The sequence below is a fragment of the Octopus bimaculoides genome, chromosome Z (genome assembly GCF_046866305.1).
Source record: "Octopus bimaculoides isolate indiv1 chromosome Z, ASM4686630v1, whole genome shotgun sequence".
Taxonomy (NCBI): Eukaryota; Metazoa; Mollusca; class Cephalopoda; order Octopoda; family Octopodidae; genus Octopus; species Octopus bimaculoides.
The window spans coordinates 464,204-489,483 of NC_142944.1; the positions used below are offsets into that span (position 1 = coordinate 464,204).

A 25,280-nucleotide genomic window follows, 5' to 3' on the forward strand; every position below is an offset into this window, starting at 1 on the left:
TGAACTATGCAGGTAGATTGCTAATATATGTAAGAGGAGTGTGTGCAAGAGATTGTAGCAGTGAACCAGTGTGTTGTGAGGATGGAAAAGGATATAAATTTAATAAAATTGAATTCCATGACATACCTGGCAAAAAAGGACGAAGCTGAGGAAGGCTGAGCCATGGGACTTGTTGCAGCATTTACTGTTGTACAGCGTGGTTGGTTGTAAGGCGACGATGGTGGTGACGAGATACGTGGATGAGACATTGAACTTCCCCGATACTCATTAATTAGATTTCCAGAAAGAGGAACTGTTTCGTTGAAAACTGGAGTTCTGTCTGCACTAGGCCCCCCAGGTAATGGCCTGTTTACCTAAAGAAGAAATAAAATGCAATTTAAGTTCAATACTTTAAATACAACACACACACACACACACACACACACACACACACACACACACACACATATATATATATATATATATATATATATATATATAGAGAGAGAGAGAGAGAGGGTGGGAGTGATAATAAATATCCCTCCCACCCACTCTGTGAGTATACATGTAGCCTCTCTACAGCAAGAAACCTGTTCTAGTCCCTTCTCTCATACCTTAACCTCCTCCTCTCTTAGTATAAAGCTGCCTCTCTCAAGGTTTATAGACTTGAGAGCTGCATGGCAACCTCACTTGTGCTGGTACTATGAAAAAAAAAAAAAAAAAAAAAGAAGCACCCAGTATATGCTGTAAAGTAGTTGGTATTAGGAGGGGCATCCAGCAGTAGGAACCATGTCAAAGTAGACATGGGGACACAATGCAGTTCTAGGATCCACGAGATCCGGTTGAATCATTAGACTTGGACCATCATGGGCCATAGATGTTAAATGGTGATGATGATGATTATTTCTTAATTTTACACTCATTACCCACCATCTCTCACAACGTGAAGATTAGGTTCTAAAAGTCTACAAATCTATAATTGAAAAACATTAATAATTAAACAGTAATATCACTAATGATTCAAGGAGAGCAGGCAGAACATCAAGAATCCAAACAATAATGTGTTTATTCATTCTTAATATGTTCAAGTAGATCCAAACGTGAATATGCTGATCACTGTTGTTATTCACTAACCTTTATACGTGTTCATAACACATGTGATTCACCTGTGTAAAGGGGAAGGAGGTGTTACCCTGATGATTCAAAACAAAACTGATCTGATATTCATGCTCGAATTGTATTAAGAATAAACAGATACATTATTCTAGTAATATTTCTGTTTGATGCAAGGTCAGCCCCGATCGAGTTGATGTATATGTTCAAAGTCATTTCATTCATTTGCATTTAATATTTCTATTACTTTATCTTTGTTGGCCATGAGTACATAGGATCTTCTGCCACTCAAGGTTAACCATGCACACCTCCACATTCATGTGCAGGTTGAGGTAAGATTTTCTATTTTTTTTTTTCTGAAAACTGACAACTACTCTTGCATGTAAAGATTTTCTTCTTTTAGCAATACAGATGCTGTCCAAGGAAAAAGCCACCAACGTGGGCCAATACAACCTGACACCAGTGTTACACTAGTGTTACACCGGTGTTGCTATCAGAACACAAAGAAGCAGAACTGATCTTGACAAGATTTGAACTCTAGATTTGAAAGCTAGAATGAATACTGTTGAGGCATTCTATCCAACAACCTAACAACTCTTGCAGATCTGCCATTTTAATGTGTTCTTCCATTTTAGAAATGAGGGGATGTGATATGAGCTAGATTTATCTGCTATTTCTTGCTTGTTGAGAAACTACCTAAAGGCTACCTCAATGGTCTGATAAATCACAATATTTACAGAACACTAGAGTGATGGAGGGGCATAAATTCCATATCGCTTGATGACAGCTGAAGATAAAAAGATACAAGCAATTTCGTGGGAAAAGAGAGAGAGAGAGAAAAAAAGAAACAGAGAAACGAAAGTCATATCAAACAACAATGATTGTTAGGAATGATCTGTGAGATGAGGGAGTAGAACTCTCCCAGGAATAACCAATATCTTTGAGGTAGCTCTTAAATACAGCAATTTAGGTTGATAACTGGAAATCAATTGGAAAACCATTGCATTATGTTAAAGCTTAATATAATTACCAAAGGTTCTGACATTATGTAGTATCTTTTTAATGTAAAGGTCTGAATGTGTGCATATGTGTGAGTGTATGTGTGTGTGTGTGTGTGTGTGTGTGTGTGTGTGTGTGTGTGTGTGTGTGTGTGTGTATACAGATACGTATACATAAAAAGTGCCTTTCTGTGTTTACATATATACTTTATACATATTTATAAATGCACACACACACACACATACATAAATACATAGTACATAGATATATACAACTACATATATATTTACATATGTATGAATATGTGTATATATATATATATATATATATATATATATATATATATATATATACACACACACACACATATATTATATACTATATTATGTATATATTATATACAGGGTGTGATGTGTAAATTATTGCCATTGTATATTTTTGAATTTTCTGCATATGCATCGTTTGTTTTTGATTTTGTCAACTACACAGTATCATAGGGTCAGTTGGGCACTGTCTTTGAGAAAAACACCACCATGATGCAATTCACTCTGCCAGAAATTTGGAAATGACATGCTGCATTGCTTGGTATTCATGCCAGAATCTCCAATATGAATATTTCAGAGTGTTTGAGTGTCAATCTGAGGACAGTGCAAAGGATTCAGAAAGAGTTGGATGAGTCTAATGGTGATTATGAAGGTATGGCAGCTCAGAAAACTCACTCTGATTGTTCTGAAAACAAAAGAACTGATTTTGTTTGTTGAGATCCAGGCCAAGTCAATCAGGTCCATTGCTAGATAAATGGGAGTGTCTGAGTTTCAGGCAGGTAGTGTATGAAGACATTCGGTATTCTTCATACAAGATGGGAAACGGCCAATTTTTATCCCAAAACCATTAAGGACAAAAAGAAAGACTGCACTATGAAGCTTTTGAACAAACTTATGCATTCTCTCCAATCAATGCTTTGATTTTTCTCAGATGAGAAAAACTTCTGCCAGGATCTGATGGTGAACATAGAGAACAACCGTTGGCTTGCTGTGTCCCCAAAATAACACCTGAGAGTGATAAAAATCAAACATCCAGTCAACATCAAGGTGCTTGGAGTGATCACTAGTGATGGTGATATTATGCCTACATCATGTACCTGGAGGAGGTAGTACTGCCCTGGGTCAAGAGGGTGGCTGTTGGAAAACCCTATGTCTGGCAACAGGACTCTGTACCATGTCACACAAGCAGGAGAACCTAGTGATGACTGTCAGACAATTTCTGCAATCACATCATCCCAAACATATGACCACTGAACTCCCCAGACTGCAACCCCCTTGATTATTATGTGTAGGGCCCAGTTGAATGAGAGACCAACCAAACTACTTGTATCACCAAAGATGAAAGCAAGAATTGTGGCAGCATTCACCAACTTAAACAAGGAGACGACCCAGAAGAGTTGCTGGAGATTTCAAAGTCATCTGGAGGCCATGGTTGATGCCAATGGCGATTTTATTGGATAAATTTACTCTTTAGTATTTCAAGATATTTTTAGGTAATTTTGATAAATATATCTTTTAAAATGAGATGTCAGTGTTATTTTCATTTTTACATAATTTAGATGACAATATATTCACCACAGCCTGCGCGCGCACACACACACACACACACACAAACACATATATATACATATAAATAGAAAAATTATTATTTCTAAATCTCTAAATGAGAAACTTTCAATAACAGTACTCTAGAGTAAAGACTATTTGCCAACATAGTGCGGCAGTACAGATTAGGACGAATGTTACTGTCATTTAGTCCCTGGAAGTGTTGTCACCAGCTGGCTATATGACACACTATCTGCCTCCTTATATTTTCGAACAAGGAAGCTTAGTGTCCCTACTCAGCTCAAAGCAATATCTGTGTACCAATGGTTTCTGAGTTATTTCTCTTCATCTCGGCTAGAGATGGTGACACTAAATTCTTGTTTGAAATATATAGTTTTCAAAGTGACACACAGTCACCAATCTCATAGAAAGGAAAATTATTATTTCTAAATCTTTGAATGAGAAACATTCCTTTGTTGGAAAATATAAGGATGCAGATAGTGTGTCGATAGCAAGCTCTGGAGATGATGTTTCCTGGGGCTACATTATGTTGGCAAATAATCTTTACTCTCACTTTGTCTCTCTCTCTCTCTCTCTCTCTCTCTCTCTCTCTCTATATATATATATATATATATATATATATATATATATATATACTCTTTACTTGTTCTCAGTCATTTGACTGTGGCCATGCTGGAGCACTGCCTTTATTCGACAAATTGACCCCAGGACTTATTCTTTGTAAGCCTAGTACTTATTCTATTGGTCTCTTTTGCCGAACCGCTAAGTTATGGGGACGTAAACATACCAGCATCAGTTGTCAAGCGATGTTGGGGGGACAAACACACACAAAAACATATACACACACACACATACATATATATACATACAGATACAATGGGTTTCTTTCAGTTTCCGTCTACCAAATCCACTCACAAGGCTTTGGTCGGCCCGAGGCTATAGTAGAAGACACTTGCCCAAAGTGCCATGCAGTGGGAATGAATCCGGAACCATATGGTTGGTAAGCAAACTACTTAACACACAGCCACTCCTGTGCCTATATATAAATATATAAATATATATATATACACACACACACACACATATATATGCATATACAGATATATAATACATACACACATGTAAGTACACATACATATAAGAATATGCATACATATGTGTGTGTGTGTGTGTTTGTGTGTGTATGTGTGTATACGTGAGTGAATATTTACATTTTGTACCTTGCATGAGAAAATGGGTGTGCTCTAAGATAGTGAAGTTTAGTGCCTTCTTCTGTCAATAAATGTTCCATTTCTCCTGTGCTTTTGCAGACACACATGGAATTAAAAATCCTGTACAACAAGGGGTTGCTGAAAAGTTCTTGGCTTTAAGGGTATTGTGAAAGGCCTGGTTGGAGGCCCAACCTTCTGAGTTCTTTTACAGGGCTCAGAAAAACTGAAGGACCACTGCAATAAGAGTGTGAATCTAAGAGGGGAATATGGTGAATAAAATCATAATTAACAGATCCTTCTGTCTTTTTCTTTTACCCAAAGCCAGGAATGTTTCAGCACAACCTCTTAGAATAACATGTAAATGTTACTGACAAGAAAGATATCTGGTCCTAGGTTCAATCCCACTGAATGTCATTTTCTATTACTGTGGGTTGATTCATTTGACTCATTACTTGTGAGTGAAATTGAGGAAATGAAAGCTGTTTAGAAGCCTGTCTGCTGGTTTGTATCAGTAATTAAAGAGGGTTAGCCTTGTCGCATACAGATAATACAAGCACTCCCCATACACACGCATGTACTTACTAAACATAGACACACGTTGAAGGACACGCATGCGTAGACACATACAATAGGAATACAAAATACAAAATGGCTGATAGTTAGCAAGGTGAGACACACATAAGAAGGAAGGAAACAAAGGACCACTGATGAGGTCACAGAAGTGTGACGAAAGAACTCTGGCCGAAATAAGATTAAGATTAATGTAATATAAAGCTGAAGCAAATTAACACCAAATATACAGTGCGTGTGTTTTAATTGGCTAAACTGGCAATATGACCATCCCCAAGTACAACAACATATATATATATATATATATATATATATATATATATATATATATATATTGGCAATTAGGCAGATAAACAAATTAGATATATTAAATATAACAGTTTGGGTATGAAATACAAAATATGTATATATGTAAACATGCAAAATGAGAGATAACAAAGAGTGGAGTCTTTCATATGATGAATATTTGGGTATGGATATATAGATATTTATATTAATAGATTCAAGTACAAATGACAGAGAAAATTAAGGAGGAGGAAGAAAGGTGTCGAACACCTTTCTTCCTCTCCTTTAATTTTCTCTGTGTAAGTTGGATCTATTAATGTAAATATCTATATATCTATACTCAAATATTCATCGTCTGAAAGTCTCCACTCTTTGTTTTCTCTTGATTTGCATGTGAATATATATATATATATATATATATACATATTTTGTATTTCATACCCAAACTGTTATATTTAATATATCTAATTTGTTTATCTGCATAATTGCCTCTCTCTCTCTCTTTCTTTCTATATACATATATATATATATATATATATGTATATATGTATATACACATACACACACACATGCAGACATATGCATTCATGCATATATGCAAACACACCGTATAAAGTAGAAAAGCTATGAAAATGTCAGAAGATTGATCAGTGAATAATTCTGAACAATGTGTAAACATTTATGTGGTTTTTGTTTTATCTCTAATTTTCTTTGTTCGTTATGATAATTTTATCTTCATTCCATATTTTCTTTCTTTCTTTCTTTTTTTTTTGATTGATTAATTTTTATAAGATATTAATGGGAGCATATATTAGCTATGATGGGTATAAATTTGAATGACAGAAACCAGATGGACTATAACTAAAAATATACAACTTCAACAGAAAATAAAGATCAATCAACATAAGAAATTTTCTAACTTGGAATAATATCAGAAGTTAAATGGGATCAGTTTGATACAAAAGATGCAACAGGCCCATCGCCAGTTGTCTGTAGCCTTATTGGAGGCACCATTACCTAGTAAGTGATCACAAATTAGTTTCATTTGTACTACTAGTCTGTTGTTACATATTTTTACTTCAAATTGCACTTTAATATGCCTTATATACAGGGTGCAGTGCATAAATTATCGTCTAAGTTACACAAAACTGAAAATAACACTGACATCTCATTTTAACAAATGTATTTACCAAAATTACATAAAAATATCTTGAAATACTAAAGAGTAAATTTATTCAATAAAATCGTCAATGACTTCAACCATGGAATCTCCTGCAACTCATCCAGACAGTCTCCTTATTTAAGTTGGTAAATGCTGCCATAATCTTTGTCTTCAGTTCGTCTTTGGTGTTACAAGGAGTTTTGTTGGTCTCCCACTCAACTGCACCCCATGCATAATAATCAAGGGTCTCGAGTCTGGGAAGTTAGATGTTAGGGGTGATGTGGTCACAGAAATTGCCTGACAGCCATGACTGGGTTCTCCTGCTTGTGTGACATGGTGCAGAGTCCTGTTGCCAGACATAGGGTCTTCCAGCAGCCACCCTCTTGACTCAGAGGGGCACTACCACCTCCAGGCACTTGATGTAGGCCTCTGTGTTGAGTGTGAGGCCATGTGGGAAGATGAATGGAGACATAACGTTGCCATCACTAGTGATCCCTCCAAACACCCTGATGTTGGCTGGATGTTTGATCTTTATCACTCTCAGTACGTGTCCTTAGAATGACATCCAAAACACTCTGAAATCTTTGAATTGGTGCTTCCAGCATGAATGCCAAGCAGTACAGCATGTCATTTCCAAATTTCTGGCAGAGTGAATTATGTCATGGTGCTCTTTTTCTCACAGATGGTGCCTAACTGACCCTACTATACTGTGTAGTTGACAAAATAAGATAAAAAATGCACATGCACGAAATTAAAAATATAGAATGGTGACAATTTACCCATCACACCATGTATATATATATATATATCGTCGTCGTCGTTGTTTAACGTCCGCTTTCCATGCTAGCATGGGTTGGACGATTTGACTGAGGACTGGTGAACCAGATGGCTACACCAGGCTCCAATCTGATTTGGTAGAGTTTCTACAGCTGGATGCCCTTCCTAACGCCAACCACTCAGAGAGTGTAGTGGGCACTTTTACGTGTCACCCGCACGAAGGCCAGTCAGGCGGTACTGGCAATGGCCACGCTCATCTCGCTCGAGAAACCTCATGTGTCACCCGCACAAGAGCCAGCCCAGGGGCACCGGCAACAATCTCGCTTGAAAATCCTATAACAACCCCACACAAAGCCAGTTCAGGGGCACTGGCAATGAACTCACTCGAATAATTTCATGTGTCACCCACACAAGAGCCAGTCCAGGGGCACTGGCAATGATCTCGCTTGAAAGATTTCATGTGTCGCCTGCACATGAGCCAGTCCAGGGGCACTGGCAACGATCCCGCTCAAAAGATTTCATGTGTCACCCGCACAAGAGCCAGCCCAGGGGCACCGGCAACGATCTCGCTCGAAAATATATATAAACCTAAAGATATTTGAACATAACTTTTTGACTTATTAAAAACACTTCTAATATCATCCTGTCCAAGAACAGTTTTGGTTCTTTGGTAAAAAAAAAGAAGACAATTTATGTGTTTTAAAATTATATTTCCAATATTAACATTATCATGATCAGTTTTTAATATTCATTTTCCACATATACAAATATGGGACAGTACGACAAGGTCTAACAGACCAGAGAACTGCATTATGTGCCAATGTCTGATTTGGCATGATTTCTATCACTGGATGCCCTGCCTAATACCAACCGCTTTACAACATGTACTGAGTTATGATTCTTGTTTTCTTTTGTCTTTTCATTGCATTAGTGAGGTTGTAATGTGGCACACAAGACTAATATCTCCTTTACGTGGGATAGGCTACAGTGTAGAGAGAAGCAGTTTTATGCAAGATATTGTGAAAGGTAAGAAAAAGAAAAGGAGCTAGAACAGGTTTCTTGTTGCAAGGAGATACATTGTTAATTACATTTACAACAGTTGACAGGTGTAAATGGGATGAAGCTGGAAAGAAGATAAAGGTGGTGATGAAGAATCTTTTGCCAATGTATGTTCTAAACATTCGATTAATAGTCAAATGAAAAAAAAAATGAATTATTTTATTAAATTCCTCAAAATTCTTGATCACTTTTGGAATCAATTGAAACACACAAACGAGTATTCAATTATAAAGGTATTAATGTAACAAGTAAATGTATCTTGACAAAATTCTCTCTCTAAAATAAGGCTGATGTGGTTTTTATTCCAAAATTTGTTCATTCATTTTCTGTTTCCCCACATCACCTGTTAGCATGTATAAAATGAATATACATTTTTACATCTGGATACCCCTTCTGCCATTTACTGTTATGTCTTTTCCAAGTCAAGGATCTCTTAACTGTTTTTGAAGACAGAGAGCTAACAGATGACCTGCTGACAGAGAAATGATAAATTTCACAACTTAGGGCTCAGGAGTTTTTCATACAAAGCACACAAAATACAAACATTTGTGCTTATACATACAAATATTCACACACACACACACACACACACACACACACACACACACAGGTGCAGGTATGGGTGTGGTTAAGAAGTTTGCTTACTCACCACTATGTGTTTTTCAAGTGCAGTCCCACTGCATATCACCTTGGACAAGTGCCTTCTACTATGGTCCTTGTGTATGTTTGCATCTCTTTGTCTTAAAGACTGTGTAATGTTGCAAATATTTTAAATATTCTTCAATCATATGTTTGACCATCAAAATATATTATCTGGCTTGGGAACCAGTACAGGTTGGCAACAGGAAGGGCATGCAGCCTTAAAAAATCTACTTCAATATTCTCTGACTCGTGTAAGCGTAGAAAAGTGAATGACGGCGACAACAACGATATATATATATATATATATATATATATATATATATATATAATTCTTTTATTAGTTTTATATGTCTCAGCCCAAAGACTGTAGCTATACTGGAGCACTGCCAGTGTAATCCCCTTTTTCAGTGGCCATTCTCATGTGACTGGCTTTTGGTGAAGGAAGGAGTTCAACAAAACTGTCATCTTTTGAGTTTCTTGCCTTGGTATAGATTCCTCTGAAACCTTGGACAACAAATCAAGTTGAAAACATCTACCCTTACTCCATAGAGATCCTTCAGGCATTTTGGCAAGGTTTTAAATAGCAGTGGGCCCTTGAATCTCAGTATATGCTCCTCACTCTAGATGGGATTGCTGGCAGCTCTGGAACAGTGCAGTGACGTCTAGTTTGGGGGTTAGTATAGCTCTCAATGCCATAGTTTGGTGCCAATCTCTCCAGGATCTTTCATACTCATATCACTGCATGTCTCTCCTGCCTTTGCTCCAGGGAGTAGAGTTGTAGCCCTTTCAATCTCTCACAGTAGCTCAGCTGTTCCATTGATGCAATCTTCTTGTTGTAGCACTGCTGAACTGCCTCAAGTTCTGCTATTAATTCAACACTGTGAGATGACCACACTTGAGTGCAGTAATCCAGATGGCTGAGTACAAATGCCTTCCACAGAACGACCATAGTTTCCAGTCCCTTGTTCTGAAGGTTCTCAGAATCCATCTGGCCATTCACCAGCACACTACCACTATCTTGGTGATATGTACATGAAATGAGGCATCGTTACTCATATCAATCCCCAGGTCACATACTATACTTGACTTTGGGATTGTTGCTCCTTTTGGGCCAAAGTATCATTGCTGTGGCATGTGAGCCCTAACTAGCTTATAATGGAGGGCTTGGAATTTACCCACATTAAATTGCATGTTTTCTTCTGCCCATTTATATATTAGCATTTAGGTCTTTCTGCAGAAGATTAACATCAGAAGGTTCCTTGAATGCTTGTACTACTTTTGTGTCATTTGGCATCCCTAGTAATTCTGTACAAATATTTTGCATCTTTTATCTTTTACTTGCTTCAGTCATTTGTCTGTGGCCATGTTGGGGCACAACCTCAAAGAGTTTTAGTTGAATGAATTGACTCTTGGGCTTAACTTTTTTAAGCCGGGTACTTATTCTATGAGTCTCCGCCTGCAACTGCCCCACCAAACTCATCTCCAGATATCTTGACTGTGTCCTTGACCCTTAATGGCTTCCCTCCCCTTTCACATCAATGACACCAAGCATGCACTTCGTTTGTTCAACTCTTTCTCCTTCCCTCCTGGCCCCTCTAAACTTCTCTTCACTCTCAACATCCAGTGCCTTTACACAGTGATCCCTCTCCATGAGAGGCTGCGTGCACTTCACCATTTCCTTGACCTTCGACCCAACCCCCAACCCAACACATCCACACTTATTCGTCTGGCCAAACTTGTCCTCTTACTCAACTGCTTCTTGTTCGCCGGTGATTTTTACCAGCAAGTTTTGGGAGTGGCCATGGGAACGAGAATGGGCCCCAACTATGCGAACCTGTTCATTGGCTACATTGAGGCCCAAATATTCTCAAGTTTCACTGGTCCCACTCCTGAACTATATACGGCTGTTATATTGATGACTGTATTGGTACGACCTCACTCTCCCACGAACATCTACACTCCTTCCTCTCTTTTGTGAAATCTTTCCATCCTGCCCTCCACTTCCCCTGCACTATCTCTGCCACCTCTGTCTCCTTTCTTGACATTTCGGTCAGCATTCATCACTACACTCTTACCACCTCCATCCACTACAAACACACAGACTCACACTAAACCTCAACTTCTCCTCCTCCTACCCTAAACACACCAAGCTTTCCATCCCCTATTCCCAATTCCTCTGTCTACGCAGGCTCTGCAGTGACGACCATGACTGAGACTCAGTCTCAACTCATGGTTCACCACTTCCTCTTACATGGATATTCCCTCATCACCCTTGCCAGAGCACGTTCTGTGGACCGTGCATCTGTTCTCTCCCCCACACCCACCCTGCTACCTACCTCTCCAACGCACCATTCTCTGAGCCTTCTGGTGACTCCAGTCTGACCCCTCTACATCGCACATCTTCCCTAACTGACACCTTCCCTCCTTCAAATGAGCCCACAACCTACGAGACCTCTTAGTCAACAGCTTCTTTCCTAACCCAACCTCCCAACCCGGCTCGTTCCCCTGCTCCCGCCCAAGCTGTTGCAATTGCCCTTACCTCTCCAAAACCACCCTCCTCATTGGCAACCATCATTGACCCTATCACATCACTGATTCCTTCTATATATCGGGCAAACAAGACTCTGCTTGGCTGACTGGTTCATGGAACACCTCCGAGACATCCGACTTGGCAATGACACCCCAGTCATGTCATTTCTGCTCTACCGGTCGCTCTTTGCAACACCTGTCTGTGTTTGGATTGTCCTTGCACAAGGGCCATCTGGACTCTCGTTTTTGCCGTGAACAGGGATTAATCTTCTCTCTTCACTCCTTTGCACCACATGGGCTCAACTCTCCTCCCCTCTCCTCTCTCACACCTACTTCCTCCCACCCACCTCTCCTCTCTTGCTTCAACTCTTACTTCTTCTCTTCACTCCTACTCTCCTTCTCTCTTTTCACTCCTACCCACCTTCTCTCTTCCCCCTCTCCCTTCATCGTCACCCCACCCCTACACAATCCAACCCCACCTTCCCTATCCATCCAATCCCACCCCACCCATCCCTACACCCACTCCCTATCCTTGCTTTCCCCACTCTCGCCTCCCACACATCCCAGCACCACCACACCACACCAGACATCACCACATCATACACCACCATACCACACAACACCACATCACATCACATCACACCACTGTGCACCCACTAGTACTGACCACTTCCCAGCCCTACACCATCATCCACACACCTACACATACACACGTCAAGGTCACCAGCCCTCTTCCACATGCATACGCATGCGCACCTTTATTTTGGGTTCACCACTACTTTATTATCTCCCCTTTTTCCTAGCTCTCCTGTGTGACCCCTCTGTCCTTCATTCGCCATGATAGATTGCTAGCCACTACACATTCTTTATTTTCTCTCCTTGTTTCTTTCCGTGTTCCTTTCTGTTGAAGAGCGTAGGCTTGAAACGTTAAAGACTTTTTCACTAATACATCTGTTTGTTGTCTACATCACCTGTCTTCGTCTTTTGTTTTTTTGCGAATTCTCCCGCTATATATATGTATACACGCACACACACACACACATATATGTATGTATGACATCATCATCATTTAACATCTGCTTTCCATGCTGGCATGGGCTGGACAGTTTGACTGAAAACTGGTAAGCCAGGAAGTTGCATCAGGTTCCGATCTGATTTGGCAAGGTTTCTATGGCTGGATGCTCTTCCTATTGCCAACCACTCCAAGAGTGTAGTGAGTGTTTTTTACATGTCACTGGCATAGGTGCCATTGATCTGAGACTGACATCAGCCACGACTATGGTCTAATTTGGCTTGACAGGTCTACACAGCATGGTATATTGCCAAAGGTCTCAGTCACCTGTCACTGCCTCCATGAGGCCTGATGCTTGAACGGTGCTTTTTGTGTGCCACTGACATAGGTGCCAATCAGACAGCACTGGTATATTGGTCATGACTACGATTTCACTTGGCTCAACAGGTCTTCACAAGCACAGCATATCTGCCAATGCTGAAAGGTGCTTTTAATGGGCCAGTTACATGACACTGGCATTGGTCATGACTTTGATCTCACTTGACTTGACAGGTTTTCTCAAGCACAGCATATCTCCAAAGGTCTCAGATGCTTGTAATTGCCTCAGTGAAGCCCAGCATTTGGAAAGCACACTTCACTTGCCATCGTCTCAGTGAGGCCCAACATCCGAAGGTCATGCTTCAGCACCTCATCCCATGTCTTCTTGGGTTTACCTCTTCCACCATTAGAGTGCAACACTTCACAGAGCTGTCCATACACATCACATGACCATACCAGCACAGTTGTCTTGCATACCACACTTGATGCCTCTTATGCCCAACTTTTCTCTGAGGATGTTTACACTCTGCTCTACATGCACACTGATATTGCACATCCAGCAAAGCATACTAGCTTCATTTCTTTCAAGCCTATGTATGTCCTTGGCAGTCACAGCTCATGTTTCACTGCCATATAGCATGGCTGTTCATACACAGGCATCATGCAATCTGCCTTTCACTCTGACAGGCTGTTGGTTACCAACAGAGGTAGAAGCTCTCTGAACTTTACCCAAACTATTCTTATTCTAGAAGCTACATTCTTGCAGCATCCATTTTCCCACTACTGACTTGGTCATCTTGGTAATAGAAGCTATCAACTACTAATAGTTTTCCCTTCTGGCATTTGATGGAGTCTATTCTTTGTACGCTTTTATTTTTAATTGTACATGTGCACCTTCCACACACAAAACAAGTTTCCCTGTTAACCGCCCTCTGATACTATTGCACCTCTTATGTGTATATAGCTTTCACTGTGTACATCTTATGGAACTTGTACCTATACCTTTCCTACAGATTGAGCAGGGCCATCTACCTGAGAGGATTTGTGATTTGTCTGCCTTCCTACTTACAAAGACTTAGATCTTTGCTATGTTAATTCTAAAGCTCTTTGATTTTAGACCTTGCTTCCACACCTGAAACTTCTCTTGTTCTGGTAGTGATTCAGCTATAAGAACAAGGTCATAAGCATAGAGGAGCTCCCAAGAAAAGTCTGTCTTGAATTCCTCTGTTATTACCTGGAAGACTATGATGAACAAGAGGGGACTGAGGACTGATACTTAGTGAACCCCTACTTGTACCCTAAACTCTTCACTGTACTCGTTGCCAACCCTCACCCTACTGACAGCGTCCCTGTACATGGCTTGCAAAGCTCTCACTAATCACTCATCTATCCCTAGTTTCTGCATTAACCACCAGATAAGGGATCGGGGTATCTTGTCAAAGGCTTTCTTCATGTCAACAGAAGTCATATATTTCTCCTGCAGCTGTCTTACCAAAAATATAGCATCAGCTGGTGCTTCTCCCTGGCACAAATCCAAACTGCATCGCATCTAAACTAACTCTCTTCCTAATTAGTTTTATTATATATATATATATATATATATATATATATACAATCGGCTTCTTTCAGTTTCCATCTACCAAATTCCCATACAAGGCATTTTCTGACCCAAAGCTATTGGTAAAAGACACTTGCCTAAGGTGCCATGCAGTGGGACTGAATGATAAATCATTTGTTTGAAAAGTAAACTTCATAAACATACAACCATGAAAGCTTCTCCAAAAGCCAACTCTTCAAAACCCTAACCCTAATCCTACTTAATTGCTGACAATATTGATTGTATATTTCCTCTGATCAGCTACTTTCACAAAAATCAGTGTATGTAACATATTTATTTAATTTGCCCCAAATCCAAACTGATTTTTATAAACAAAACATTAATAGCTTTGTGAATCATTTACTGGTTATCATTAATAGCAATGGAAATTATATGACTTTTCTGAGATTAATGGGTTATTTCTTTAGCTTATTTTTTTTCTTTCAAATTCTGGTGCATAATGATATCACTATTGGGGAGCGGAACGTGCAAAAACATTTTCATAATTAGCTAAATATTTGCCAGAGAACCGAAGGCGGGGTGAGTGTATTTGTATGTGGGAGAGAGAGAGAGAGAGCAGTATGTACAAAGCATTAAAGAGTTTCATTACACCCAACTGTAGCATTTTCAAATAGTGTGAAGCACATTTAATTACATATACACATAAGTATATACACCTAACACCTACACATGTGTGTACATGTGTGTATATAAATAAATAATCTGTCTGTCTGTCGCTAGCTATCTAAAAATGTATGCGTGTATATATACATACATGCATGTACACATATCTATATCTATCTATCTATCTATCTATCTATCTATCTATCTATCTATCTATCTATCTATCTATCTGTCTGTCTGTGTGTGTATCTGTGTGTGTGTGCGTGCATGTAATTATAAGATACAAGGGTCTAAGTGTAGGGAGCTAGTAAGCTTCAAGTAGTCTGTGGTAGTTATATAAAAAAAAAAAACTTTCAGGAACAATGATAATTTATTGGCATTGAAGGCTATAGGCTTTTCCATGTTGAAGTTCAATAAGCTGAGAAAAATATTTTTATAGCTCACAGTTAGCAACTCTAGTTGCTATGAATGTGAATGAAAATCCAAATTGAGAGAGTGGAACAGGCAAAATCCAGGCTATATAGGTTTCCTAGGTAGCAGATCTATTACTCAACAAAGGGTACTCTGCTAGCTACTCACCAGGCCAAAGATACCTTAATTATATGATGGTTATAGTGTTGTTAAGGAATCTCAAGTTGACTCAGTGAAGATATAATTTGAGATATTTTAAAAATTATTACACCGGAGGATCTGCTACCAAGGAAACAAATGTAGACTGGATTTTACCTGCCCAAGTTCCTCAATTTGGGTATATATCATCATCATTTAATGTCCACTTTCCATGCTAGCATGGGTTGGACGATTTGACTGGGGACTGGCAAACCAGATGGCTACACCAGGCTCCAATCTGATCTGGCAGAGTTTCTACAGCTGGATGCCCTTCCTAATGTCAACCACTCCGAGAGAGTAGTGGGTGCTTTTTACGTGCCACCGGCACGAGGGTATGGCAACGGCCATGCTCAAATGGTGCTTTTTATGTGCCACCAGCATAGGAACGAGACTGCTGCTCTGGCAGTGATCCAGCTCGGATGGTGCTGTTAGCACTCCACTGGCATGGGTGCCAGTCATCAAATTTGGTTGTCATATATATATATATATATATATATGAAATTCCAGAAGTGGAAGCAAAACCTGGAAGCTAAGGACCTTAAGAATAACTTAGCAAAGTCTAAAGTCTTACTTAGTAAGAAAACAGACAGGACCCTACTCCTTTCAGATAAATGGCTCTGCTTGCTTTGCAGGAAAGATGTAGGCAGGAATTCCATATAGTGTACCCAGTGTGAGACTTGGGAAATTGATTCTCTCAAATGTCCTGGTGGCTCATTAGAGGTAGTAGATAATTTCTGCTACCTAAGGGGCAAAATTAATAGTGAGGGAGGATGCACAAAAAGTGTAATAGCTAGAATAAGAATAGGATGGAGGATATTCAGAGAGTTGTTACCTCTGTTGGCCACAAATGGTTTCTCTCTCCAAGTGAAAGGAAAATTGTGTGATACATATATACAGACAGCAATTATACATAGTAGTGAGACATGGGCCCTGAATGCAGAGGACATATGAAGGCTAGAGAGAAATGAAGCTAGTATGCTCTGTTGGATGTGTATTGTAAGTGTACATGTTTGACAGACTGCTAGTGTTTTGAGAGAGAAGTTATTCAGAAGAGGAATTAGAGGTAGCATGCAAGCAAGAACAGATGAATGCTGACAGCACCATAAAGAAGTGTTGTTTACTCAAAATGGATTGATGTTGTGGAAGAGGGAGACTCAGGATGACATGGGACAAAGTACTGAAGGACGACCTCAGGATGCTAAACCTTTTGGACAAGATGACAAAAGACCAAGATACCTGACACCATGCTGTGCCCAAGAAGAGTTATACTCCACAGCAGAAGTGTTAAGGCCACTTCCCCCTTGGGGAAAAGGATTAACCTACAAGAGTCTTGTACTGGTGACACATGAAAAGCACTCATATCAGCACTGCATAAGAACACTCATATGGTGCCACATGAAAAGCACCCAGTACATTCTATTAAGTGGTTGGTATTAGGAAGGGCATCCAGCAGTAGAATTAAAAACAGACATGGAGCCTGAAAGCTCCTCAGATAGCTCCTGTCAAACCATCTGATTCATGCCAACATGGAAAACGGATGTTACCACAGAGCCACTCATCAATTCAATTTGGTTATTAAAACTGAAGTTTGCTTTAGAAAACCTGAATAGGGATTTTGATTATCAGACACAATTTATGGCTGAAAATCAACAGTATTACTGAAAATACATCTGGAAGTCCATGATATTTATATAAATTTAAACAAAAAGAATGGAGTGAGCCACATGTTTTATTGCATAATAACTACAATTGTTTCATTGCAACTTTATCATGAGATCCTTACTGAAATGTTATTATATAATAGATGGAATGGTACATCATTTCACTATTTTTCAGAAATACTGATAAGTGTCAACTTTTTGGATATACCAAACAGTTTGTTAAATTAAACCTTATTTCACAGAATATATATCTCACATTGATGATGTTATCTTCATTTCATTAGCATACCACAGTAAAAACAAAACATCTTAAAACAATACTGTTACAATGTATTATTTTTGATATATTATATTATAATATTTCAGCAATGATCCTCTGGTAAAATGGTGATGAAACAATTGTAATATCATGCAATAAAATGTGTTGCTCACTCCGATGTGTATGAGTATGTGTGTGTGTGTGTGTGTGTGTGTATGTATGTGTGCATGTTTATATGTACACACACATACACATATAAAAATATATACATATATATATGTGTGTATGCATATATATGTTGTATACATACACATATATATGTATATATATATATATGTATATATTTATACCTTCAAATATATATACATTCACACACACATATACAAATATATATGTATATACTTAAACACATACATTCACATAACATATTAAAAATGTTGTTATTCTATTGTGTTCCATACGTAATTAATAATTTACATCAGACGCTAATGTACTTGTGGAATGTTTCTTTATGGTGGAATTATTTGGTTGAAATAATACATTCATATTTGTTCTTTTAAAAATCTTATATATTACCAGACAAACAGGCAAAATCATATCTTTTCACTAATGAGAAAAAAATATGGGAAAGGAATCATGAGTTATTTATTAATTCAGGTGTAACTTTGGTGTAATTTATTAGCTCAGGTGTAATGAACAACATCAATAATTAAAAGATGAAAAAATGTTTTCTTACAAGCGCGAACTTCTTTTGACTGGAAGCCCATATTCGTGACTTTTGTTCGATATATTCCTGAGATTGCATATTCATGGGTAGCGTTGGCTGTGTGACTACATGGCGTATGTTTTGTCCACGAGATGGCCTGAAAAAATATCAAAATATTTCAATGGAATATGTTTATATATGTACATATGCGTTCAAATGCATAAAAAGTATATATCATCATCATCATCATCATCATCATCGTTTAACGTCTGCTTTCCATGCTAGCATGGGTTGGACGATTTGACTGAGGACTGGTGCAACCGGATGGCTACACCAGGCTCCAATCTAATTTGGCAGAGTTTCTACAGCTGGATGCCCTTCCTAACGCCAACCACTCAGAGAGTGTAGTGGGTGCTTTTACGTGTCACCCGCACGAAAACGGCCACGCTTGAAATGGTGTCTTTTATGTGCCACCCGCACAAGAGCCAGTCCAGGGGCACTGGCAACGATCTTACTTGGCTTGCCGGGTCTTCTCACGCACAGCACATTTCCAAAGGTCTCGGTCAGTAGTCATCGCCTCGGTGAGGCCCAATGTTCGAAGGTCTTGCCTCACCACCTCAGCCCAGGTCTTCCTGGGCCTACCTCTTCCACGGGTTCCCTCAACTGTTAGGGTGTGGCACTTTTTCACGCAGCTATCCTCATTCATTCTCACCACATGTCCAAACCAGCGCAATCGTCTCTCTTGCACACCACTACTGATGCTTCTTATGTTCAGCTTTTCTCTCAAGATACTTACGCTCTGACAGGTATGCTCATTTACATTACACATTCAGCGGAGCATACTGGCTTCATTCCTTGCGAGCTTACGCATGTCCTCAGCAGTTACGGACCATCTTTCACTGCCATGTAGCATGGCTGTTCGTACACATGCATCATACAGTCTGCCTTTTACTCTGAGCGAGAGTCCCTTTGTCGCCAGCAGAGGTAAGAGCTCTCTAAACTTGGCCCAGGCTATTCTTATTCTAGCAGTTACACTTTCAGCGCACCCACCCCCACTACTAACTTGGTCACCCAGATAGCGGAAGCTATCGACTACCTCTAGTTTTTCTCCCTGGAATGTGACAGAAGTTGTTTCCTGTTTGTTTACAGTGTTTATTGCACCTGAACATCTGCCACAAACAAAAACTAACTTCGTAGTTAATCTGCCTTTGATATTGCTGCACCTCTTATGTGTCCATAGCTTGCACCGGGTACATCTTATAGAGTTACTACCTACCTACATATATATATATATATATATATATATATATATATATATATATACATATATATATATATATATCCACACACACACACACACACACATATATATATATATATGTGTGTGTATGGTAAAAATCATCTGCATAACCATCATCATTATTTAATTCCCAGTTTTCCAGCTGGTACAGGTTGGATGGTTTGACAGGATCTGGCAAGCTGCAAGGCTGTGTGGAGTCCTAGTGTCAACTTTGACATGGTTGGTATGACCAGATGCCCTTCCAAATGCCAATGACCTTAATACATGCATATATATAGATGTGGGGACATATAAATACGTATAAGTGTGAATATATATATAGATATGTGTGTGTGTGTATACACGTACACATTTATATGTATATATTCATACACACATATATAAATGCATATATATACATGAGTGAGTGGACAATGAAAGAAGGGCACACATTAGTTGGAAGTTCCGTTTTGTTGGGAGTTCTGTCATAGCAGACTTCCATTGGTATTTCCTTTTCTATGTCTTGTCTTTAATTGGTTTAGGTGTCTCTTATGTTTCCAATATTGTCCTTTAATTACATACATCATGTTTCCTAATCTTTTACTTACAAAAACCATTTTCCTAGCCTTCTTTACCATTTTTATAACTTCAAAATGTTATTTTGCCTTTTCTGTATTTCCTTTAAATATATTTTTCCATAGTAATAATTTATCAAAGATCAATTTTATTTTCCATGTGAACATTAACTCTGCCAGAGACTTTCCTGAACGGGTATTCAGGTTGGGTGTTACTCTATATATCCTGAAGAATTTCGTTGGTACTTTGTCATCACTTATGTCATTCCTTGTCTTTTTTAACTCTCACTTGAAAGTATAAATGAATCTTTCTACCTGCCTGTTTGACCTCGGGTGGTAGGGTGGGGTAAAAATATGCTTTACCACATGTATTTTGCAGAAATTTTTGAATTCACTACCTATAAATTGTGTTCCATTATCTGATAGCAACATGTCTGGAACATCGTATCATGCAAATAATTCATACAGGAACTTTATTGTTGTCTTTGTGGTTGGTTTATTGCACCTGCATACCTCTGGCCACTTTGTACTGCTATCAACAATAATTAGACAGTATGCACTGTTTTCCAGTCCAACGTAGTCAATATGCACCCTGGACCACAGACTATCTGTCTCAGGCTATGATTGGTATTTCACTGGTGGTGCTTTGGCTGCTAGCACACAACATCTACATGATTTTACACAATTTTCAATGTCCCAGTCCATTGTTGGCCAATATACATAGCTCCTCATTAAGGCTTTCATTATTAATATTCCTGGTTGTCCACTGTGGAATTCCTGCAAAACTGGTTTCTGTAGTGCAGTTGGTACTACCACTCTGTGTGTGTACTAAAACATTGTTGCATAGTGAAAAATTATTCAAATTTGTATTTCTATTTTGTTTATTTTCCATTTCTTTCATTCTTGTAATTATCCTCTGTGGATTCCATTTTTATTTCATGAGCTGTCTCTGGCAGTTTGTGAATAACACTACACATAACTCTTTTAATTAATTTTTTCTTCAATTCAGATGCTGATTTCTTTTCCCTGGTGGAGCAGCCATTTAATTTTTTACAATACTGGTTTATTGGGAGATCCCATAAATCAAATAACTCCAACCAGTTGGTACCAAACAGATTGGTTGTGTTCTTCACGATGAAAACTTTCAACTTGCAAGTTTTTCCTTGAAATGTGATATCATTGTACATTTCACCTACAAAATGTAGTTTGTCACCTGTCTTGAGCAGTTTTCACTGTTTTTCTTAACATAGGTTTCCTTATTTTCTTCCACGTGTCAGTATTAATGATTGAAATGTCACTACCACTATCCAGATGTATTTTAATATTTACTCTGTTTAAGGTGGCGAGCTGGCAGAAATGTTAGCACACCGGTCAAAATGCTTAGCGGTATTTCGTCTGCCGTTACGTTCTGAGTTCAAATTCTGCTGAGGTTGACTTTGTCTTTCATCCTTTCGGGGTCAATAAAATAAGCACCAGTTACGCACTGGGGTCGATATAATTGACTTACTCTCTTTATCTGTCCTTCTTTGTCCCCTCTATGTTTAGCCCCCAGTGGGCAATAAAGAAATAAGAAACATTAGCTCGCCGGGTGAAATGCTTAGCAGCGTTTCATCTGTCTATGTTCTGAGTTCAAATTCCACCAAGGTCGACTTTGCCTTTCATCCTTTTGGGGTCGATAAATTAAGCATTGTTTGCATATTGGGGTCGATCTAATCGACTGGCCCCCTCCTCCAAAATTTCAGGCCATGTGCCAAGAGTAGAAAAGAATATTTACTCTGTTTACTTTTACTTGTACAAATTTCCTTATTTCAGAGTCGGTTTTACTTTCTGCTGAGAGCACTTTAGAATTTTTTACATTTGACCTTTGTACTTTTGTCCTGCAGAGTGAACTCTTGTATCCAAATTTTTGACAACTGTATCATTTTTGGTTCTTAAAAGGATAATCTTTTCTGAAATGTAGACCTCCACCATCTGTTACATGGATTAAGACCTAGCAACCTACTTTGCTTATACTTACTTGGTTGACATAAACTTTCTTGGTTGATGTTGTCTTTCAAGTTCACCATCATTTAATACTCTTCTGCAACAGTCTGCCGAGTTAAAGCTTGGTTTGTTTGTCCAAATTTCGAAAGAATTTTTGCCTAGATTTCTGTATCTTCATTTGCTGTAAGGCCTTGTACAAAAATGAGACACTTAAACATCTCAGGAGTAAGTTCTTTAAGTTTAAAACCTCCACACATTCTTTTGACTTTTTCTGTATACATAATAAAGTCATCATCCTCTTTTTCAGTTAAATTCCAACCCTCCATTCAAGTGGTAAATGAAGAAGTTTTATCATCAAACATATTAGACAGTAATTTGATTGTTTCCTGAAAACAAATTTCAATAGAATTTTTGGCAATATGAAATTACAGTATCGTTCATGCTCAGACAGGGCTAATTTACATAATAATAACCTTACTTTTTTTTCATCTGACTTTGATTTGCAATCTTCCTTAAAAATCTCCTCATGCTTTCTGTAGTATGCTGTAAAAGTTATACCCTCCTCTGGGTTATAACTGAATTCTGTTATGGAGTTTGATATGCTGTCTGACAAAAATGAACTTACTGCATTTTCGGACTTCTTTGCGCATAGCTCTAATAATTGTTGTTGTTGTTGTAGTTGTTGCTGTACTTCTGCAACTCCTGTTGCTGTTCTTGTTGTTGCTTTTGCAACTGTATTATAGAAGCTAATAGGTCTTCCATCATTTACCAAGTTGTATGTCGAACAAATTGTTGAATAACCTAACATTTGAAACCCTTGTCGCCAGATGTTGTACCCTCCATCTTCAAATGTTGTGGTACTGCCACGATATTGTGATGGATGGTTTAGATACACTGTACCAGTTTTGTAACAGTAAGCAAGATAATGATGAAGCAGTAATAACAGTGGAATGATCCAACAATCTCTTCACAAACCAACAGTCAATATTCCAAACGAACTAACACAACCGACACCTTCTGATTTCACTGCAAACTCAACTTGAACTAACACACCAACATCACTCCAACCGCTGCTACTATTTATAATCACTTAGTTTAATCTATTTCATGCAAGGGGGCATCATAACTCTTATCACAACACATATATACACATAAACATACATGCACACACACACATAAATACAAATGTGTGAGTGTATTTACACATTTATGTACACATATATATGCTTAACACATTCATGACATCTGAGTATTGCATGACAGTGAATTTTTCTTGATGAGTATTATTATTAGCTCTGATATTAAGATATAAATACCAGTTACACACTGGGGTCGATGTAATTGACTTAATCCCCTTCCAGAAGCTGCCATTGTGACAAAAACTTGAAATTATTATTAGTTCTGATTTTGGCAGAAGGCCCGAATTTTGTGAGCGGGGGCAGCGGATGACACTGAACCTATATCTCAATTGGTACCTATTTTAATGATCTTAAATGGATGAAAGGCAAAGTTGACCTTAGTGGAATTTGAACTCAAAACGTAAAGACAGATGAAATGCTACTAAGCATTTTGTCTGGCACACTAATGATTTTGCCAGCTCACCTCAATAATAATATTGATGATGATGATGATGATTTGCTTACAGAAACAAACTATAGCAATCTCTCACCATATTGCGATTCACCTATCATGCACTCAATACATCGTGTATTTTTCTGACTAATATATGCAAATATATATTGCGGACTCCTCAGTATATCTGGATTTCTGTGGCCAATATTTTTAAATTTTAATTATTCCTGTGTGAGGTTTTGGAACATAACACCCGCAATAGTGAAGGGATTACTGTACTGCATATTTTTATCAGTGAGTGAGAAAGAAGTAAAGATTTAGAGATTTTTAAAGACTGTGAGTTACATATGTATTAATGAAGCTAAAGAATAAGGGTAATCAAAGGTGTGCTTATTGACTTTCACTTCATAATCCTATCAAGATTTTGGGATTTTTTCTATTCGTATCAAATGGTATTGAATAATTTTACTAAATATATCAATGATTACTGGAGAATCATAATGATATTTAAAGATTTTCGATAATCACTTATTAATATATCATCATCATCATCATCATCATCATCGTTTAACGTCCGCTTTCCATGCTAGCATGGGTTGGATGATTTGACTGAGGACTGGTGAAACCGGATGGCAACACCAGGCTCCAATCTAAATTTGGCAGAGTTTCTACAGCTGGATGCCCTTCCTAACGCCAACCACTCAGAGAGTGTAGTGGGTGCTTTTACGTGTCACCTGCACGAATGCCAGTCAGGCGATACTGGCAACGGCCACGCTCGAAATGGTGTCTTTTATGTGCCACCCGCACAAGCCAGTCCAGGGGCACTGGCAACGATCTCGCTCGAAAATCCTACGGAAGCCGGTCAGGAAGTACTGGCAACGGCCACGCTCAAAATAGTGCATCTTATGTGCCACCTGCACAAGAGCCAGTCCAGGGGCACTGGCAACGATCTTACTTGGCTTGCCGGGTCTTCTCACGCACAGCACATTTCCAAAGGTCTCGGTCAGTAGTCATCGCCTTGGTGAGGCCCAATGTACGAAGGTCTTGCCTCACCACCTCAGCCCAGGTCTTCCTGGGCTTACCTCTTCCACGGGTTCCCTCAACTGTTAGGGTGTGGCACTTTTTCAGGCAGCTATCCTCATCCATTCT

General features: G+C 38.7%; 1 protein-coding gene across 4 annotated transcripts in view; it reads right to left on the reverse strand.

Moving 5' to 3' along the window:
• Positions 1-25,280, reverse strand: part of LOC106872443 (uncharacterized) — a 547,002-nt gene that overhangs the window by 237,797 nt on the left and 283,925 nt on the right. For all 4 annotated transcript variants that reach the window (XM_089365395.1, XM_089365396.1, XM_052973789.2 and 1 more), the window contains exons 5-6: positions 18,753-18,879; positions 127-353 (exon numbers count right to left, since the gene is read on the reverse strand). In XM_089365395.1, the coding sequence (XP_089221521.1) occupies positions 127-353; positions 18,753-18,879 (354 nt within the window). The remainder of the gene's footprint in view (positions 1-126; positions 354-18,752; positions 18,880-25,280) is intronic.